This window comes from Oncorhynchus mykiss, chromosome 6 (assembly GCF_013265735.2).
Source record: "Oncorhynchus mykiss isolate Arlee chromosome 6, USDA_OmykA_1.1, whole genome shotgun sequence".
NCBI lineage: Eukaryota > Metazoa > Chordata > Actinopteri > Salmoniformes > Salmonidae > Oncorhynchus > Oncorhynchus mykiss.
In genome coordinates, this window is record NC_048570.1 from 79,639,209 (window position 1) to 79,659,567 (window position 20,359).

The 20,359-nt window shown below is 51.1% G+C and overlaps 1 protein-coding gene across 5 annotated transcripts in view; it reads left to right on the forward strand.

Annotated features, from left to right (window-relative positions):
• LOC110511859 (unconventional myosin-Va) overlaps positions 1-20,359 on the forward strand; it is a 93,010-nt gene that overhangs the window by 60,687 nt on the left and 11,964 nt on the right. For 3 of the 5 annotated variants that reach the window (XM_036981033.1, XM_036981035.1, XM_036981036.1), the window contains 16 exons: positions 370-522; positions 1,414-1,511; positions 1,799-1,994; positions 2,365-2,576; positions 4,055-4,211; positions 6,533-6,772; positions 6,903-7,151; positions 9,279-9,372; positions 10,847-10,995; positions 12,071-12,184; positions 12,449-12,583; positions 12,687-12,743; positions 13,002-13,229; positions 13,504-13,512; positions 13,771-13,871; positions 19,287-19,485. In XM_036981033.1, the coding sequence (XP_036836928.1) occupies positions 370-522; positions 1,414-1,511; positions 1,799-1,994; positions 2,365-2,576; positions 4,055-4,211; positions 6,533-6,772; positions 6,903-7,151; positions 9,279-9,372; positions 10,847-10,995; positions 12,071-12,184; positions 12,449-12,583; positions 12,687-12,743; positions 13,002-13,229; positions 13,504-13,512; positions 13,771-13,871; positions 19,287-19,485 (2,391 nt within the window). Of the gene's footprint in view, positions 1-369; positions 523-1,413; positions 1,512-1,798; positions 1,995-2,364; positions 2,577-4,054; positions 4,212-6,532; positions 6,773-6,902; positions 7,152-9,278; positions 9,373-10,846; positions 10,996-12,070; positions 12,185-12,448; positions 12,584-12,686; positions 12,744-13,001; positions 13,230-13,503; positions 13,513-13,770; positions 13,872-14,838; positions 14,896-19,286; positions 19,486-20,359 lie in introns of all 5 variants that reach the window. The other 2 variants (XM_036981032.1, XM_036981034.1) reach the window with 2 other exon arrangements.

Consider the following 20,359-nt stretch of genomic DNA (forward strand, 5'->3'; position numbering starts at 1 on the left):
GCCAAAATATCAGCAACAGTGTGTGAAAAACTTGTGAAGACTTAGAGAAAACGTTTGACCTCTGTCATTGCCAACAAAGGGTATATAACAAAGTAGAGATAAACTTTTGTTATTAACCAAATACTTATTTTCCACCATAATTTGCAAATAAATTCATTAAAAATCCTACAATGTGATTTTCTGGATTTTTTTCTTCTCATTTTGTCTGTCATAGTTGAAGTGTACCTATGATGAAAATTACAGGCCTCTCATCTTTTTAAGTGGGAGAACCAAAATTGGTGGCTGACTAAATACTTTTTTGCCCCACTGTGTATATATATGTGTGTCAATTAAGAACAGTGTTTTATTTGCAATAATGTATGTGTGTAGTTGGACCTGCTAGTGGAGCTGTTTCAGGATGAGGAGAAAGTGACCAGTCCAACAGGGACCGCTCCAGGAGGTCGAACACGACTCAGCGTCAAACCAAAAGAGGTCAGATCTGGAGCAAGCAGCAAGGAGCACAAGAAGACTGTTGGCTGCCAGGTAGACTGATCATAGACACACAAACCTACGGACACTCAGAACAGGGTTGGGACTTGCCAACCAGAGTCAGAACAGCTGAGATGTAAAAGTGAAGGACTTGAATAATCTCCTCTCTTTACTCGTTCTCCTCTGTCTCTGTCCTCTCTTCTCCCACTCTCCTCTGTCTCTGTCCTCTCTCCTCTGTCTCTGTCCTCTCTTCTCCCTCTGTCTCTGTCTCTGTCCTCTCTCCTCTGTCTCTGTCCTCTCTTCTCCCTCTCTCCTCTGTCTCTGTCCTCTCTTCTCCTTCTCTCCTCTGTCTCTGTCCTCTCTCCTCTCTCTGTCCTCTCTCCTCTGGCTCTGTCCTCTCTCCTCTGGCTCTGTCCTCTCTCCTCTGGCTCTGTCCTCTCTCCTCTGTCTCTGTCCTCTCTCCTCTGTCTCTGTCCTCTCTTCTCCCTCTCTCCTCTGTCTCTGTCCTCTGTCTCTGTCCTCTCTCCTCCCTCTCTCCTCTGTCCTCTCTCCTCCCTCTCTCCTCTGTCCTCTCCTCCCTCTCTCCTCTGTCTCTGTCCTCTCTCCTCCCTCTCTCCTCTGTCTCTGTCCTCTCTCCTCCCTCTCTCTTCTCCCTCTCTCCTCTCTTCTCCCTCTCTCCTCTGTCTCTGTTCTCTCTACTCTGTCTCTGTCCTCTCTTCTCCCTCTCTCCTCTGTCTCTGTCCTCTCTCCTCTCTCTGTCCTCTCTTCTTCCTCTCTCCTCTGGCTCTGTCCTCTCTCCTCTGGCTCTGTCCTCTCTCCCCTGTCTCTGTCCTCTCTCCTCTGTCTCTGTCCTCTCTCCTCCCTCTCTCTTCTCCCTCTCTCCTCTCTTCTCTCTCTCTCCTCTGTCTCTGTCCTCTCTTCTCCCTCTCTCCTCTCCTCCTGTAGTTCCGGAACTCTCTGGCTATGTTGATGGAGACTCTGAATGCAACCACTCCTCACTATGTTCGCTGCATCAAGCCCAACGACCTCAAGTTCCCCTTCACGTAAGTATCTGCATGCTTCTCTATGGTTAAGTTGCCATAGTACCATCTGACTTGGCAAGATGATGTTAGGTGAATGGAATTGTGATGTCATGAGGCTGAATGGTTCTCTCCAGGTTTGGCTGGTATGGTTGGATTAACTATGTGAATGTTGTCTTCAGGTTTGACTCTAACATTAGTGGAATGTTGTCTTTTAAGTTTGACCCTAATGTTAGGTGTACGTTGTCTTTAGGTTGAGCTGAATGTTGTGCTTGGGTCTGACCCTAACGTTAGGTGAATGTTGTCTTTAGGTTTGACCCTAAGCGAGCGGTGCAGCAGCTCAGAGCCTGTGGTGTTCTGGAGACCATCCGCATCTCAGCCGCAGGCTTCCCATCCAGATGGACCTACCAGGAGTTCTTCAGTCGTTACCGGGTTCTGATGAAGCAGAAGGACGTCCTGTCGGACAGGAGGCTGACCTGTAGGAACGTCCTGGAGAAACTGGTGCAGGTATGAGTGGTCAGGGGTTAGAGGTCAGGCCTGTTTGAGATCAACTACATTGCAATCAGACTGTGCATAATCAAAGATCTACACATCACTTTCCATCCCAACTATTTATGTCAGAGATGGTCAACTCCAGTCCTCGGGGGCCGGAGGGGCCGGAGGGGTGAGACACATTCTCCCCATCCCTAGCACACCCAACTGATTAAACTAATTGCATGATGAGACAGGTTTGGTAGCTGGGGCAAAAGTGTGACACCAATCAGGACCCCGACTGGAGTTGCCCATCCCTGATTTATGTGGTCAAAATGAGCAGTTCTGGACCTCACCTTGCTCAAACTGATCCCCTACAACATGATGTTTCTCTCTGTCTCTCCAGGACCAGGACAAGTACCAGTTTGGTAAGACTAAGATCTTCTTCAGGGCTGGTCAGGTTGCCTACCTGGAGAAGCTGAGGGCTGATAAGCTGAGGAAGGCGTGCGTCCGTATCCAGAAGACCATCCGCTGCTGGCTGGTACGCAAGAAGTACCTCCGAAAGAAGCATGCTGCCATCACCATCCAGAGATACACCCGCGGACACCAGGCCCGCTGGTCAGTGGAGCATACACCTGTCACTCAGCACCCTCTGGACAATCACCATGCAGATAAAAGTAGTTTAGACTGTATGACTTCCTGAAAAGGAGCCAATCAGAATTGTCAGAATTGTTTAGAAATATCTATTTGTGATTTGATTGATTTGTTAATCGGATCAGTTGGAGGTTATTGGTGGGTAAATTATAGTAATTCAACAGCATTTTTCACCAATTACCCTGACTACACTCTCTCTCTCTCCCCTACCTCCTCTGTCTCCTCTGTTCCACTTCTCTCTCGCTCTCCTGCCTCCCCTCTCTATCTCTCCTGCCTCCTCTGTCCCCCTCTCTCACTCTCTCCTGCCTCCCCCTCTCTCTCCCCTGCCTCTCTCCTGCCTCCCCTCTCTCTCTCTCCTGCCTCCTCTGTCCCCCTCTCTCACTCTCTCCTGCCTCCCCTCTCTCTCTCCCCTGCCTCTCTCTCTCCCTCCCCTCTCTCTCTCCTGCCTCCTCTGTCCCCCTCTCACTCTCTCCCCTGCCTCCCCTTTCTCTCTCCCCCTGCCTCTCTCCCTCCCCCCTCTATCTCTCCTGCCTCCTCTGTCCCCCTCTCTCACTCTCTCCCCTGCCTCTCTCCCTCCCCTCTCTATCTCTCCTGCCTCCTCTGTCCCACTTCTCTCACTCTCTCCTGCCTCCCCCTCTCTCTCCCCTGCCTCTCTCCTGCCTCCCCTCTCTCTCTCTCCTGCCTCCCCCCTCTCTCTCTCCTGCCTCCCCCTCTCTCACTCTCTCCTGCCTCCCCTCTCTCTCTCCCCTGCCTCTCTCCCTCCCCTCTCTATCTCTCCTGCCTCCTCTGTCCCCCTCTCACTCTCTCCCCTGCTTCCCCTTTCTCTCTCCCCCTGCCTCTCTCCCTCCCCTCTCTATCTCTCCTGCCTCCTCTGTCCCCCTCTCTCACTCTCTCCCCTGCCTCTCTCCCTCCCCTCTCTATCTCTCCTGCCTCCTCTGTCCCACTTCTTTCACTCTCCCCTGCCTACCCTCTCGCTCTCCCCTGCCTCTCTATCTCTCCTGCCTCCTCTGTCCCACTTCTCACTCTCTCCTGCCTCCCCTCTCGCTCTCCCCTGCCTCTCTCCCTCCTCTCTCTATCTCTCCTGCCTCCTCTGTCCCCCTCTCTCACTCTCTCCCCTGCCTCTCTCCCTCCCCTCTCTATCTCTCCTGCCTCCTCTGACCCACTTCTCTCGCTCTCCCCTGCCTCTCTCCCTCCCCTCTATCTCTCCTGCCTCCTCTGTCCCCCTCTCACTCTCTCCCCTGCCTCCCCTCTCTCTCTCCCCTGCCTCTCTCTCTCCCCTGCCTCTCTCCCTCCCCCTGCCTCTCTCCCTCCCCTCTCTCTCCCCCTGCCTCTCTCTCCCCTGCCTCTCTCCCTCCCCCTGCCTCTCTCCCTCCCCTCTCTCTCCCCCTGCCTCTCTCTCTCCACTGCCTCTCTCCCTCCCCCTGCCTCTCTCCCTCCCCCAGTCTGGTTAAGTACATGCGTCAGACCCTGGCAGCCATCACTATCCAGAAGTTCCAGAGGATGTGTGTCCAGAGGAAAGTGTACCTACAGAAGCAGGCTGCTGCCCTGGTCATGCAGACTATCCTCAGAGCGTACATGGCCCGACAGAAATACCAAGGGGTGAGAGATGCATACAGTATACACACACACACTACATGTTTCTTGTTTTACTCTCTTTGTGGGGGGACATTTGTGGAGATTAGGATAGAAGAACCAACACACACACCTAGCACTGCCAGCTAATAGCACAGCTGTCCTGCATGTCTGTCAGCAGTGTGGTTTATAAATAACCCCAGTTCAACGTTGGATGGACTTGGGTCACCCTCATACCTGGACCACTCCCAGTGAATTAGGGAGAAAACTAGGCTGGTGTCTCTCTGGTTACTGGGAGTTAGGTAGAGAACTAGGCTGGCGTCTCTGGTTACTGGGAGTTAGGGAGAGAACTAGGCTGGTGTCTCTGGGTGTTAGGTAGAGAACTAGGTTGGTGTCTCTCTGGTTACTGGGAGTTAAGGAGAGAACTAGGCTGGTGTCTCTGGTTATTGGGAGTTAGGGAGAGAACTAGGCTGGTGTCTCTCTGGTTACTGGGAGTTAGAGAGAGAACTAGGCTGGTGTCTCTGGGTACTGGGTGTTAGGGAGAGAACTAGGCTGGTGTCTCTGGTTACTTGGTGTTAGGGAGAGAACTAGGCTGGTGTCTCTGGTTACTGGGAGTTAGGGAGAGAACTAGGCTGGTGTCTCTCTGGTTACTGGGAGTTAGAGAGAGAACTTGGCTGGTGTCTCTGGTTACTGGGTGTTAGGGAGAGAACTAGGCTGGTGTCTCTGGTTACTTGGTGTTAGGGAGAGAACTAGGCTGGTGTCTCTGGTTACTGGGAGTTAGGGAGAGAACTAGGCTGGTGTCTCTGGTTACTGGGAGTTAGGGAAGGAACTAGGCTGGTGTCTCTGGTTACTGGGTGTTAGGGAGAGAACTAGGCTGGTGTCTCTGGTTACTTGGTGTTAGGGAGAGAACTAGGCTGGTGTCTCTGGTTACTGGGAGTTAGGGAGAGAACTAGGCTGGTGTCTCTGGTTACTGGGAGTTAGGGAGAGAACTAGGCTGGTGTCTCTGGTTACTGGGAGTTAGGGAGAGAACTAGGCTGGTGTCTCTGGTTACTGGGAGTTAGGGAGAGAACTAGGCTGGTGTCTCTGGTTACTGGGCGTTAGGGAGAGAACTAGGCTGGTGTCTCTGGTTACTGGGAGTTAGGGAGAGAACTAGGCTGGTGTCTCTGGTTACTGGGAGTTAGGGAGAGAACTAGGCTGGTGTCTCTGGTTACTGGGAGTTAGGGAGAGAACTAGGCTGGTGTCTCTGGTTACTGGGAGTTAGGGAGAGAACTAGGCTGGTGTCTCTGGTTACTGGGCGTTAGGGAGAGAACTAGGCTGGTGTCTCTGGTTACTTGGTGTTATGGAGAGAACTAGGCTGGTGTCTCTGGTTACTGGGAGTTAGGGAGAGAACTAGGCTGGTGTCTCTCTGGTTACTGGGAGTTAGAGAGAGAACTTGGCTGGTGTCTCTGGTTACTGGGTGTTAGGGAGAGAACGAGGCTGGTGTCTCTGGTTACTTGGTGTTAGGGAGAGAACTAGGCTGGTGTCTCTGGTTACTGGGAGTTAGGGAGAGAACTAGACTGGTGTCTCTGGTTACTGGGAATTAGGGAGAGAACTAGGCTGGTGTCTCTTTGGTTACTGGGAGTTAGGGAGAGAACTAGGCTGGTGTCTCTGGTTACTGGGAGTTAGGGAAGGAACTAGGCTGGTGTCTCTGGTTACTGGGTGTTAGGGAGAGAACTAGGCTGGTGTCTCTTTGGTTACTGAGAGTTAGGGAGAGAACTAGGCTGGTGTCTCTGGTTACTGGGAGTTAAGGAGAGAACTAGGCTGGTGTCTCTTTGGTCACTGGGGCCATGTTAGGGTCAGGTGACATGGCAGTAGTTAGGGACTGTCCCACTGACTGACACACACAGCTGACCTCTTTAACATGACCCTGCCAGGATATCTGTTTGTCTGTGCATCTGTTTGTCTCTCTCTCTCTCTCTCTCTCTCTCTCTCTCTCTCTCTCTCTCTCTCTCTCTCTCTCTCTCTCTCTCTCTGTGTCTCTCTCTCTCTCTCTCTCTGTGTCTCTCTCTCTCTCTCTCTCTCTGTGTCTCTCTCTCTCTCTCTCTCTCTCTCTCTCTCTCTGTGTCTCTCTCTCTCTCTCTCTCTGTGTCTCTCTCTCTCTCTCTCTCTCTCTCTCTCTCTCTCTCTCTGTGTCTCTGTCATCACTTGTCTGTTATATTAGGTAGAAGAGTAGACACTAGAGAGATCTCCTGTTGTTGTGGATTAACAGCAAGATGAAGCCCAGGAGACCAATTAGAGCTCAGGAACACCAGAATTCTCACATTACATTCACAGGAACTAACTCTTTCTTTCTCCCTCTCTCTCCACAGTTGCTGCGTAACCACAAAGCTGTGTTCATCCAGAAACACGTGCGTGGCTGGCTGGCCAGACAGCGGTACAAGCGCTCCCTGCGAGCCATCGTCTATCTGCAGTGCTGCATCAGGAGGATGAAGGCCAAGAAAGAGCTGAAGAAGCTGAAAATCGAGGCCCGCTCCGTTGAACATTTCAAGAAACTTAACGTTGGCATGGAGAATAAGATCATGCAGCTGCAGAGGAAGTTAGACGAACAGGTGGGGCTCTGTACAAACCAGGCGGCCATTTTGGATCTGCTGGATAACAAACTCTCTCCTCCAAGAGTGGCTGCTCGAATAGAACATGCATCTTCACACATTACATTAACATGATCTCTCTCTCTCCCAGGCTAAAGACAACCGTGTGACTAGCGAGCGTCTGAACTGTCTGGAGACGTCCCACGCGGTGGAGAGTGAGAAGCTGAAGGTAGAGGTGTCTAAGCTGAAGGGGATAGAAGAGGAAGCCAAGAACAACGCCAACCGTGTCACTTCCCTTCTGGAGCAGCTGGAGAGGCTGAGGAAGGAGCTGACCACCACCCAGAAAGAGAAGAAGACCATTGAGGACTGGGCTACCAAGTACAGGGATGAGATGGAAAAGGTGAGGGATGAGGAGGGTGGTGGGATAGAAAAGGGCTCACTCTAGTCATCTCTTCATCTTGTCTCCTCCAATCACTTCTCAGATATATTTCAGATAAATGGCTCCCTTTCATACATCGTTCCCATAGTGGCCCTATAGAAGTGTGACAAGTTTGTATAAGAATGTGTAATGTGTGTCGTGGTTCAATGGTTTAGGACCCAGGGGAATCTACTGCAGACTGGGCACATGGCGGGCTGGGAGGCCATTGCCTTGGTGCAGGTGAGACCGGTAGACTAGTGTAGTGTAGGTGAGACAGGTAGGCTAGTGTAGTGTGGGTGTGTAGGTGAGACAGGTAGACTAGTGTAGTGTAGGTGAGACAGGTAGACTAGTGTAGGTGAGACAGGTAGGCTAGTGTAGTGTAGGTGAGACAGGTAGGCTAGTGTAGGTGAGACAGGTAGGCTAGTGTAGTGTAGGCTAGTGTAGTGTAGGTGAGACAGGTAGACTAGTGTAGTGTGGGTGTGTAGGTGAGACAGGTAGTGTAGTGTAGGTGAGACAGGTAGACTAATGTGGTGTAGGTGAGACAGGTAGGCTAGTGTAGTATGGGTGTGTAGGTGAGACAGGTAGACTAGTGTAGGTGAGACAGGTAGGCTAGTGTGGGTTCTGTAGATGAACCAGGTAGGCTAGTGTGGTGTAGGTGAGACAGGTAGGCTATTGTAGTGGGTGTGTAGGTGAGACAGGCCTCAAACAATCGGAAAGGGAAAATGACTTTACCCCAGTCCTCAGCAGTCCAATCCCTGTACCTTTTGCAGAATATCAGTCTGCCCCTGATGTTTTTCCTGGAGAGAACTGGCTTCTTTGCTGCCCTTCTTGACACCAGGCCATCCTCTAAAAGTCTTTGCCTCACTGTGCGTGCAGATGCACTCACACCTGCCTGCTGACATTCCTGAGCAAGCTCTGCACTGGTGGTGCCCCGATCCCGCAGCTGAATCAACTTTAGGAGAAGGTCCTGTCGCTTGCTGGACTTTCTTGGGCGCCCTGAAGCCTTCTTCACAACAATTGAACCGCTCTCCTTGCAGTTCTTGATGATCTGATAAATGGTTGAATTAGGTGCAATCTTACTGGCAGCAATATCCTTGCCTGTGAAGCCCTTTTTGTGTAAAGCAATGATGACGGCACGTGTTTCCTTGCAAGTAACCATGGTTGACAGAGGAAGAACAATGATTCCAAGCACCACCCTCCTTTTGAAGCATCCAGTCTGTTATTCAAACTCAATCAGCATGACAGAGTGATCTCCAGCCTTGTCTTCATCAACACTCACACCTGTGTTAACGAGAGAATCACTGACATGATGTCAGCTGGTCCTTTTGTGGCAGGGCTGAAATCCAGTGGAAATGTTTTTTTGGGGATTCAGTTCATTTGCATGGCAAAGAGGGACTTTGCAATTCATCTGATCACTATTCATAACATTCTGGAGAATATGCTAATTGCATCATACAGACTGAGGCAGCAGACTTTGTGAAAATTTATATTTGTGTCATTCTCAAAACTTTTGGCCACGGCTGTGGTATGGGTGTGTAGGTGAGACAGGTAGGCTAATGTACCGTAGGTGAGACAGGTAGGCTAGTGTAGTGTGGGTGTGTAGGTGAGACAGGTAGGCTAATGTACCGTAGGTGAGACAGGTAGGCTAGTGTAGTGTGGGTGTGTAGGTGAGACAGGTAGACTAATGTACCGTAGGTGAGACAGGTAGGCTAGTGTAGTGTGGGTGTGTAGGTGAGACAGGAAGGCTAGTGTACTGTGGGTGTGTAGGTTAGACAGGTTGTGTGGTCATGTGGTTGTGTAGTTAATAGCAGGTAGACTAGTGCTAGCTGTGCAGTACAGTAGAGCAGTCCTCCAGAAGCCCAGTGATATCAACTAAACCCCAATGTCCTTGCAGTCCAGACCTGAGTCAGATACAGAACATCTGTCAAATACTGAAGACCAATGGAAATGTTCTGAAACGCCCCCAACTCTGCACACTGGTCCAGCAAATCAAGTGCACCTTTAAGTATTTGAAACTATTTGACCCAGATCTGCTAGTGTTCTCAGATGGATTACTGGAACAATAGGCTGTGGTAGACTTGATTTAAGTATTTTCTCCTGTGTGTGAAGATGGTAGCAGAGCTGAAGCAGCAGAATGGTCTGCTGAAGACAGAGAAAGACGACCTGAACCGAATGATCAAGGAACAGAGCCAGCAGATGACAGGTACCAACCATTCACTAGCTTTAGACCAATCATGTTCACTGTTACTATATTTAGACCAATCACATTCCGTAAAATACTTTTAGACCAATCACACTCATTGTTGAAGTTTCATACAGAGAATTGATGATACGCTCCCCACACGTGCTGAACTTCTTTCTCCTCTCTCTCTCTCCTTTCCCTTCTTCTCTCTGTGCTATCTCCTCCCCCTTTCCCTTCTTCTCTCTGTGCTCTCTCCTCCCATCTCCTCTACTTCCCCCTTTCCCTTCTTCTCTCTGCTCTCTCCTCCTCATCTCCTCCACCTCCCCCTTTCCCTTCTTCTCTCTGCTCTCTCCTCCCCATCTCCTTCACCTCCCCCTTTCCCTTCTTCTCTCTGCTCTCTCCTCCCCATCTCCTCCACCTCCCCCTTTCCCTTCTTCTCTCTGCTCTCTCCTCCCCATCTCCTCCACCTCCCCCTTTCCCTTCTTCTCTCTGCTCTCTCCTCCCCATCTCCTTCACCTCCCCCTTTCCCTTCTTCTCTCTGTGCTCTCTCCTCCCATCTCCTCTACTTCCCCCTTTCCCTTCTTCTCTCTGCTCTCTCCTCCCCATCTCCTCCACCTCCCCCTTTCCCTTCTTCTCTCTGCTCTCTCCTCCCCATCTCCTTCACCTCCCCCTTTCCCTTCTTCTCTCTGTGCTCTCTCCTCCCCATCTCCTCCACCTCCCCCTTTCCCTTCTTCTCTCTGTGCTCTCTCCTCCCCATCTCCTCCACCTCCCCCTTTCCCTTCTTCTCTCTGTGCTCTCTCCTCCCCACCTCCTCCCCCTTTCCCTTCTTCTCTCTGTGCTCTCTCCTCCCCACCTCCTCCCCCTTTCCCTTCTTCTCTCTGTGCTCTCTCCTCCCCACCTCCTCCCCCTTTCCCTTCTTCTCTCTGTGCTCTCTCCTCCCCACCACCTCCCCCTTTCCCTTCTTCTCTCTGTGCTCTCTCCTCCCCATCTCCTCTACCTCCCCCTTTCCCTTCTTCTCTCTGCTCTCTCCTCCCCATCTCCTCCACCTCCCCCTTTCCCTTCTTCTCTCTGTGCTCTCTCCTCCCCACCTCCTCCCCTTTCCCTTCTTCTCTCTGTGCTCTCTCCTCCCCACCTCCTCCCCCTTTCCCTTCTTCTCTCTGTGCTCTCTCCTCCCCACCTCCTCCCCCTTTCCCTTCTTCTCTCTGTGCTCTCTCCTCCCCACCTCCTCCCCCTTTCCCTTCTTCTCTCTGTGCTCTCTCCTCCCCACCTCCTCCCCACCTCCTCCCCCTTTCCCTTCTTCTCTCTGTGCTCTCTCCTCCCCACCTCCTCCCCCTTTCCCTTCTTCTCTCTGTGCTCTCTCCTCCCCATCTCCTCCACCTCCCCCTTTCCCTTCTTCTCTCTGTGCTCTCTCCTCCCCATCTCCTCCACCTCCCCCTTTCCCTTCTTCTCTCTGTGCTCTCTCCTCCCCATCTCCTCCACCTCCTCCCCCTTTCAGAGAAAATGACTCGTGCATTAGCGGAGGAGACTCAGCAGTTGGAGAGCGATCTGAACGAGGAGAGGTCTCGCTACCAGAACCTCCTAACAGAACACCTGAGACTGGAGGAACGCTACGACGACCTCAAGGAAGAAATCACTCTCTCTGTGGTAGGAGGCTAACGCATAGCATGTCAACAATTTCACACTTACAAACACTGGACCAAACCAGAACACACACACTCACAAACACTGGACCAAACCAGAACACACACACTCACAAACACTGGACCGAACCAGAACACACACACACTCACAAACACTGGACCGAACCAGAACACACACACTCACAAACACTGGACCAAACCAGAACACACACACTCACAAACACTGAACCGAACCAGACCACTCACACTCACAAACACTGGACCGAACCAGACCACTCACACTCACAAACACTGAACCGAACCAGAACACACACACTCACAAACACTGAACCGAACCAGACCACTCACACTCACAAACACTGGACCGAACCAGACCACTCACACTCACAAACACTGGACCAAACCAGAACACACACACTCACAAACACTGGACCGAACCAGAACACACACACTCACAAACACTGGACCGAACCAGACCACTCACACTCACAAACACTGGACCGAACCAGACCACACACACTCACAAACACTGGACCGAACCAGACCACACACACTCACAAACACTGGACCGAACCAGACCACACACACTCACAAACACTGGACCGAACCAGACCACACACACTCACAAACACTGGACCGAACCAGACCACACACACTCACAAACACTGGACCGAACCAGACCACACACACTCACAAACACTGGACCGAACCAGACCACACACACTCACAAACACTGGACCGAACCAGACCACACACACTCACAAACACTGGACCGAACCAGACCACACACACTCACAAACACTGGACCGAACCAGACCACACACACTCACAAACACTGGACCGAACCAGACCACACACACTCACAAACACTGGACCGAACCAGACCACACACACACTCACAAACACTGGACCGAACCAGACCACACACACTCACAAACACTGGACCGAACCAGACCACACACACTTACACACACGCCACACTGCCCCACCATACTAAACGCACACACACCAAACAAACACACTGCACCACACCACACCACAAACACACACTAAAGTCCCCTTGCCCCTCCTTTCTCCAGAGCGTGCCCAAGCCCGGCCACAGGAGAACAGACTCCACCCACAGCAGCAACGGATCAGAGTGCACCTACAACTCAGAGTTCGCCGAATCAGAAGAAAGTTCCCGACATGGAGAAGTGAGTGGGACGGGACTTAGACAGAAACTTCCTCTCACCATTAGAAAATGTTATAAAAAACGTGTTAATGTTGCTTCAACCTGTTCTGTAGTTATTTTAACAGTTATTACAACTACAACCCTGCAGAATTGGTCGTCATTCAGTAAAACACTTTCTGTAATGTTTTAGTATTGACAGCTAATGTCTTTAATGCCCATGACGATGCCCCAAAGCTCCGCCTGTCAGTGTCATTTCTGTCTCTGACCTCACTTCTTGTTGTGACAGGATGTGACCCGGGGCATGGACACGTCTCTGACTCTGAAGCTGCAGAAGCGCGTAACCGAGCTGGAGCAGGAGAAATCCTCTCTCCGCAACGAGCTAGAAAACAAGGAGGACCAGTTCCAGCGGGCTAGAGTCAGGGTACAGCCACAGTACTACACAATATTACTACAATACTATGCTATATTACTGTATTACAACCACAGTCTGTCTTACTTTACTGTCGGACCTCTCCGTCTGTCAGGATGATGAGGAGCATAAGAAATCACGTGGAGCAGAACTGGAGTACGAGTCTCTCAAGGTATTGTATAGATATCCAATCTACTCATATCTACGGTAGTGGGTAGGGGATAGGACTTAGGTGGGCAACAGCTCGTGACTCAAGGGCCCCGGGGGCCGCCAGTTGCCCATCACGGGGCTAGGGGTAGATTTGGGACTGGATTTGTCTGGGTGAGTGTGTTGTATACATAGATGGTTAGAGATCTCTAGATGGATATAACCCATTTTAGCGTTGACATTGCCGTCTCTATGGGTGTGTATTAACATCTTTAATCCACAGCGCCAGGAGCTGGATTCCGAGAACAAGAAGTTGAAGCATGACCTGACCGCCATGAGGCAGAGCCTGCTGGGTAATGCAGGCGCTGGGGCGGGGGCACCAGGAAGTCCACCCTACAAAGTTCTCATGGACCAACTGAACTCCTCGTGCGAGGAGCTGGAGGTGCGGAAAGAGGAGGTGTTGATTCTACGATCTCAACTGGTCTCACAGAAGGAGGCCATGCAGCACAAGGTAGGAGACATGGAGGGACACACACACACACACACACACACACACACACACACACACACGGACATGTGCAAACACACACACATGCACACTGACCCATGCACAGACACGCATTTATGCACACAGTCTCACAGATATAGATATATACACATATATACACACACTTGAAACCTTTTCATGTCTGTCCACTGCACTATCAATGCTTCTAACACTCCAGTCTCTTCTCTCCTTCTCTCCCTCTCTCCTCTCTTCTCTCTCCTGCCATGCCTTCCTAAAGGATGAGAAGGTACTAGAACTCTGCTGACTGCATGTTCTGGGAATGACTAGCTTAAACACATACACACGTGCCACTGATTTATTTGCATGTAACACCAGCATATGTATGGTCTTTAGATTCACAATACTGGATGGGTCAAGATTCACGTGGAATAATAGTGTCTTCTCTCTGTTCTCTGCCTGATGCTCTGTTGTGTCTTCTCTACATGTGAATGTGGTTATTTTCCTCTTTCTCTCTCATCCCCCTCCGTGTCATCCCTCTCTCCAGGAGACGATGACAGAGCCAGTGCACTATGCAGAGGATGTCCATAAGATGAAGGACTCTGGTGCAATCACTCAGGCTTATCTAGGACTCAAAGAGACCAACAGGTACAACTCTCTTTCTCTCTCTCTTTTTCACTTTCCCTCCCCATCCCTCTATCTCCTTCTCTCTGTATCTCCTCAATCTCTCTCGCTTTCTCTCTCTCCCCTTCTCTTCGCTTTCCCTCTCCTTCTCGCTTTCTCTCTCCCTTTCTCTCTTTCGCTTTCTCTTTTGCTTTCTCTCCCCTCTATCTCCTTCTGTCTGTCACTCCCTTCCCTCTTTACCTTTCCCTCCCCTCTATCTCCTTCTGTCTGTCACTCCCTTCCCTCTTTACCTTTCTCTCCCCTCTATCTCCTTCTGTCTGTCACCCCCTTCTCTCTTTACCTTTCTCTCCCCTCTATCTCCTTCTGTCTGTCACTCCCTTCCCTCTTTACCTTTCTCTCCCCTCTATCTCCTTCTGTCTGTCACCCCCTTCCCTCTTTACCTTTCCCTCCCCTCTATCTCCTTCTGTCTGTCACTCCCTTCTCTCTTTACCTTTCCCTCACCTCTATCTCCTTCTGTCTGTCACCCCCTTCCCTCTTTACCTTTCTCTCCCCTCTATCTCCTTCTGTCTGTCACTCCCTTCTCTCTTTACCTTTCTCTCCCCTCTATCTCCTTCTGTCTGTCACCCCCTTCTCTCTTTACCTTTCCCTCCCCTCTATCTCCTTCTGTCTGTCACTCCCTTCCCTCTTTACCTTTCTCTCCCCTCTATCTCCTTCTGTCACCCCCTTCCCTCTTTACCTTTCTCTCCCCTCTATCTCCTTCTGTCTGTCACTCCCTTCCCTCTTTACCTTTCCCTCCCCTCTATCTGCTTCTGTCTGTCACCCCCTTCCCTCTTTACCTTTCCCTTCCTCCCCCAGAGTTCCACAGAGGACTCATTACAGTACAAGCTCCCCACCAGTATGTCTGATGTACTCCATGAGTACACTCAGTGTGTGTGAGATCTGTATGTGTTTGAGAACTGTGTGTGTGAACTCCTCTCTCTGTTGTGCGCAGATCTCCCAGGTTCTTGCGTAAACCACTAGAAGCGAATGAGCTCCTAAATCGGCTCAGGTAACCAATCAGATGTGTCCTTTGCATCGTGAGGCGGAGCATGCGTGGCCATGCTGACCAATGGGGATTGAGCAAGACTGAGCGGAGGCTTTTTATTGGATAGGATAATATAGTTGATGATGGCTGGCTGATGTTGAATCTATATTAATGATATATTAAGTAGGTGATAAAACTAGATTTGCTTCAGTAGCAATGGGTCTGCTTGTTTTGCACGCCGGGCGATGCCTAACCTGTACTGTACTGTAAGTGGTGAAGGCGGCGTAAGCTGCCTGCTAATTGGTATGATGATGACGCTAAGCTAGGTTAGCCTGCGTAATATTGGTCATCGAACTAGCATGGTAATTAAGCTAAGCTAGGTTAGCCTACATAGCATTGGTAATCTAGTATGTTGAAGCTAAACTAGGTTAGCCTCCGTATGGGTTGAAGGTTAGGCATGAATGATGCACAGACTCTTACTAATCAGCTCCTATGAAATGTCTTCTGCATGGAACCAAACCTGCATCTTTACCAACCGTGTGTTTCCCTGTGTTGTGTTTTGTTAGTTCCATCATGTTGCTACCACCCTGTGTGTTACGTTGCGTTAAGAATCCTTGTCATTTCATTGCTTGTTCTCTACCAGGGGTTGGAACCAAAATTATTTTCCAATTGTTTTGTTCTGACTAGAACCAGAACCGGTTCGAACCCAAAAAAAAGTTCTGAACCGGTTCGAAGCAAAAAAAAGCAAAGATTAATATAATTCCTTTCTGTTCCTTTATAAACCTCTGAAATTGACTTTTTTAAAAACATTTAGCTCGACATTAAGTTACTTCACCAATCAGTGAGGATATAGCAGCTTGCTATGGAGCGGGCAAGCTGTTTACATGCATTGGACAGACGAATGTAGGGCGTTGGATGAGACTGACATTTTCCGTGTGGGGAGAGAGCGAGAGAGGGTGGAGGAGGGTTGGCTTGAAACGGTGGGCATCTTGTTGTTATGACATGCATCATCTGAATTAGGCCCACAGAATTATACCTTCGGAAGAGCGGCTTTTATGAAGGAACTTTGAATGTCTTTGAACTTCAGAAAGGTGTCTTAACGCTGGGCCAGCTAGCTGGTATGTCCAGAGCGGCACCAGAATTCAAATAAAAACACCTTTTACCTTTTTGTACTTAGTAAATCCAATGTGAAATGTGATAACTATAGTATCCTTAATTAGCATTGAAAAGGTTAATCCATTCTTCTCTGATTGTAAATCTCTCTCCCTAATTTCTGAATCAGACTTGTAACGTCAGTAGGCTACTAGACTATGCTTCAGAGGGGAGGGGGCAGGTAGCCTACACACACACACACTGGAACACTTTTCTGTCAGGCGGACACTGGAACACTTTTCTGTCAGGCAGACACTGGAACACTTTTCTGTCAGGCGCACACTGGAACACTTTTCTGTCAGGCGGACACTGGAACACTTTTCTGTCAGGCGGACACTGGAACACTTTTCTGTCAGGCGGACACTGAACACTTTTCTGTCAGGCGGACACTGGAACACTTTTCTGTCAGGCGGACTCTGGAACACTTTTCTGTCAGGCGGACTCTGGAACACTTTTCTGTCAGGCGGACTCTGGAACACTTTTCTGTCAGGCGGACACTGGAACACTTTTCTGTCAGGCGGACTCTGGAACACTTTTCTGTCAGGCGAACACTGGAACACTTTTCTGTCAGGCGGACACTGGAACACTTTTCTGTCAGGCGGACTCTGGAACACATTTCTTAGTGACAGAGTGTGAGGCTTTGAATATGCACTTTGTTACGTTTTTTGTGCGACTGAAAAACAATGCATGGAAAATAAAATAACGTTATTAACCGGTTCCATGCTTTTAAAATAATGGTTCTGTTCCGGAACAGTATAGGTCACTTTTGTTCTGATTCTGTTCCTTGAAATATGTATATTTTCCAGTTGTCGGTTCTGTTCCCTGAACTGGTTCCAATCCCTGTTCTAAACACACATAGATTCAGAATACTAAGCACAACAAGCTGACACACACATAGCATGAGACTGCATCACCCCACCTCCCCTAGTCCACCACCACCCCACCTCCTCTAGTCCACCACCACCCCAGCTCCCCTAGTCCACCACCACCCCAGCCCACAATCATCACCTCACCTCCTCTAGTCCACCACCACCCCAGTTCCCCTAGTCCACCACCACCCCAGCTCCCCTAGTCCACCACCACCCCAGCCCACAATCATCACCTCACCTCCTCTAGTCCACGACCACCCCACCTCCCCTAGTCCACCACCACCCCACCTCCTCTAGTCCACCACCACCCCAGCTCCCCTAGTCCACCACCACCCCAGCCCACAATCATCACCCCACCTCCTCTAGTCCACCACCACCCCACCTCCTCTAGTCCACCACCACCCCTCCTCCTCTAGTCCACCACCACCCCACCTCCTCTAGTCCACCACCACCCCACCTCCTCTAGTCCACCACCACCCCACCTCCTCTAGTCCACCATCATCCCTCCTCCTCTAGTCCACCACCACCCCACCTCCTCTAGTCCACCACCCCACCTCTAGTCCACCACCACCCCATCTCCTCTAGTCCACCACCACCCCACCTCCTCTAGTCCACCACCACCCCACCTCCTCTAGTCCACCACCCCACCTCTAGTCCACCACCACCCCATCTCCTCTAGTCCACCACCCCACCTCCTCTAGTCCACCATCATCCCTCCTCCTCTAGTCCACCACCCCACCTCTAGTCCACCACCCCACCTCCTCTAGTCCACCACCACCCCACCTCTAGTCCACCACCCCACCTCTAGTCCACCACCACCCCATCTCCTCTAGTCCACCACCACCCCATCTCCTCTAGTCCACCATCACCCCTCCTCCTCTAGTCCACCACCACCCCACCTCTAGTCCACCACCCCACCTCTAGTCCACCACCACCCCATCTCCTCTAGTCCACCATCACCCCTCCTCCTCTTGTCCACCACCATCCCACCTCCTCTAGTCCACCACCCCACCTCTAGTCCACCACCCCACCTCTAGTCCACCACCATCCCACCTCCTCTAGTCCACCACCGCCCCACCTCCTCTAGTCCACCACCCCACCTCTAGTCCACCACCACCCCATCTCCTCTAGTCCACCACCACCCCATATCCTCTAGTCCACCACCACCCCACCTCCTCTAGTCCACCACCACCCCACCTCCTCTAGTCCACCATCATCCCTCCTCCTCTAGTCCACCACCCCACCTCTAGTCCACCACCCCACCTCCTCTAGTCCACCACCACCCCACCTCTAGTCCACCACTACCCCATCTCCTCTAGTCCACCACCACCCCATCTCCTCTAGTCCACCATCACCCCTCCTCCTCTAGTCCACCACCACCCCACCTCTAGTCCACCACCCCACCTCTAGTCCACCACCACCCCATCTCCTCTAGTCCACCATCACCCCTCCTCCTCTGGACTACCACCACCCCACCTCTAGTCCACCACCCCACCTCTAGTCCACCATCACCCCTCCTCCTCTTGTCCACCACCATCCCACCTCCTCTAGTCCACCACCCCACCTCTAGTCCACCACCCCACCTCTAGTCCACCACCATCCCACCTCCTCTAGTCCACCACCGCCCCACCTCCTCTAGTCCACCACCGCCCCACCTCCTCTAGTCCACCACCACCCCATCTCCTCTAGTCCACCACCACCCCATCTCCTCTAGTCCACCACCACCCCATCTCCTCTAGTCCACCATCATCCCTCCTCCTCTAGTCCACCACCACCCCACCTCCTCTAGTCCACCACCACCCCTCCTCCTCTAGTCCACCATCATCCCTCCTCCTCTAGTCCACCATCATCCCTCCTCTAGTCCACCACCGCCCCACCTCCTCTAGTCCACCACCACCCACCTCCCCTAGTCCACCACCACCCCACCTCCTCTAGTCCACCATCATCCCTCCTCCTCTAGTCCACCACCACCCCATCTCCTCTAGTCCACCACCACCCCATCTCCTCTAGTCCACCACCACCCCATCTCCTCTAGTCCACCATCATCCCTCCTCCTCTAGTCCACCATCATCCCTCCTCCTCTAGTCCACCATCATCCCTCCTCTAGTCCACCACCCCACCCCATCTCCTCTAGTCCACCACCACCCCACCTCCTCTAGTCCACCATCATCCCTCCTCCTCTAGTCCACCACCACCCCATCTCCTCTAGTCCACCAACAGGTTAACCGTGTGTGTGTGTGTGTGTGTGTGTGTGTGTGTGTGTGTGGACCAGGCGTGGTGTGAGGCTGTTTGCTCTTGCTCCCTCCATCCCATATGTTCTCCTTCTTGCTTTCCCAACCTCCTATAGTAGTTGAAGAATGATTCTAATCTTCTCTCTCCATCCCCTCCTCTCAGACTGTTGGAGGGCCAGATGCAGCAGCAGCGGCGTAGCTATGACAACGAGGTGGAGGTGTTGCGAGGGGAGTTACAGAGTGTTAAAGAGGAGAATAACCGTCAACAACAGCTGCTGGCCCAGAACCTGCAGCTCCCACCAGAGGCACGCATAGAGGCTAGTCTACAGCATGAGATCACACGACTCACCAACGAAAACCTGGTACGTTACACGCTTACACACACACATAGTATACACACACGTGTAGTATACACACACATACACGGAGTGTACAAAACATTAAGGACACCTGCTCTTTCCATGACATAGACTGACCAGGTGAAAGATATGATCCCTTATTGATGTCACTTGTTAAATCCACTTCAATCAGTGTAGATGAACGTGAAGAGACAGGTTAAAGAAGGATTTAAACAATCGAGACATGGATTGTGTGTGTGTGCCATTCAGAGGGTGAATGGGTGAGACAAAATATTCAAGCGCCTTTGAACGGGGTATGGTAGAAGGTGCCAGGCTCACCGGTTTGTGTCAAGAACTGCAACGCTGCTGGGTTTATCACACTCAACAGTTTCCTGTGTGTATCAAGAATGTTCCACCACCCAAAGGACATCCAGACAACTTGACACAACTGTGGGAAGCATTGGAGTCAACATGGGCCAGCATCCCAGTGGAACGCTTTCGACACCTAACAAATGACGTCTGTTCTGAGGGGAAAGGGGGGGGGGGGGGTACAATTCAATGTTAGGAAGGTGTCCTTAATGTTTTGTACACCCAGTGTATACACACGCTTACAAACATGCAAACGTACACACACATGCACACACATTTTAAAACACACATTTTAATACTTTTACAAAATGATTTAAGCATTCAAAAGGTCATAGATGAATGAAAAAACACACACATACTCAGACCAGATCACTGGCCCCACCAAGACAACCTGCTGCCATCAACCAGCACTTCCCTTATTGGTCGGTAGTGGTACTGTGATAGTTACTGTTTTACTGAGGGGGCGTGTGTGTCCGACACCACCCAGATGTGTGTGTCCTGTGAGAACACCCTCTGATGTGTGTGGATG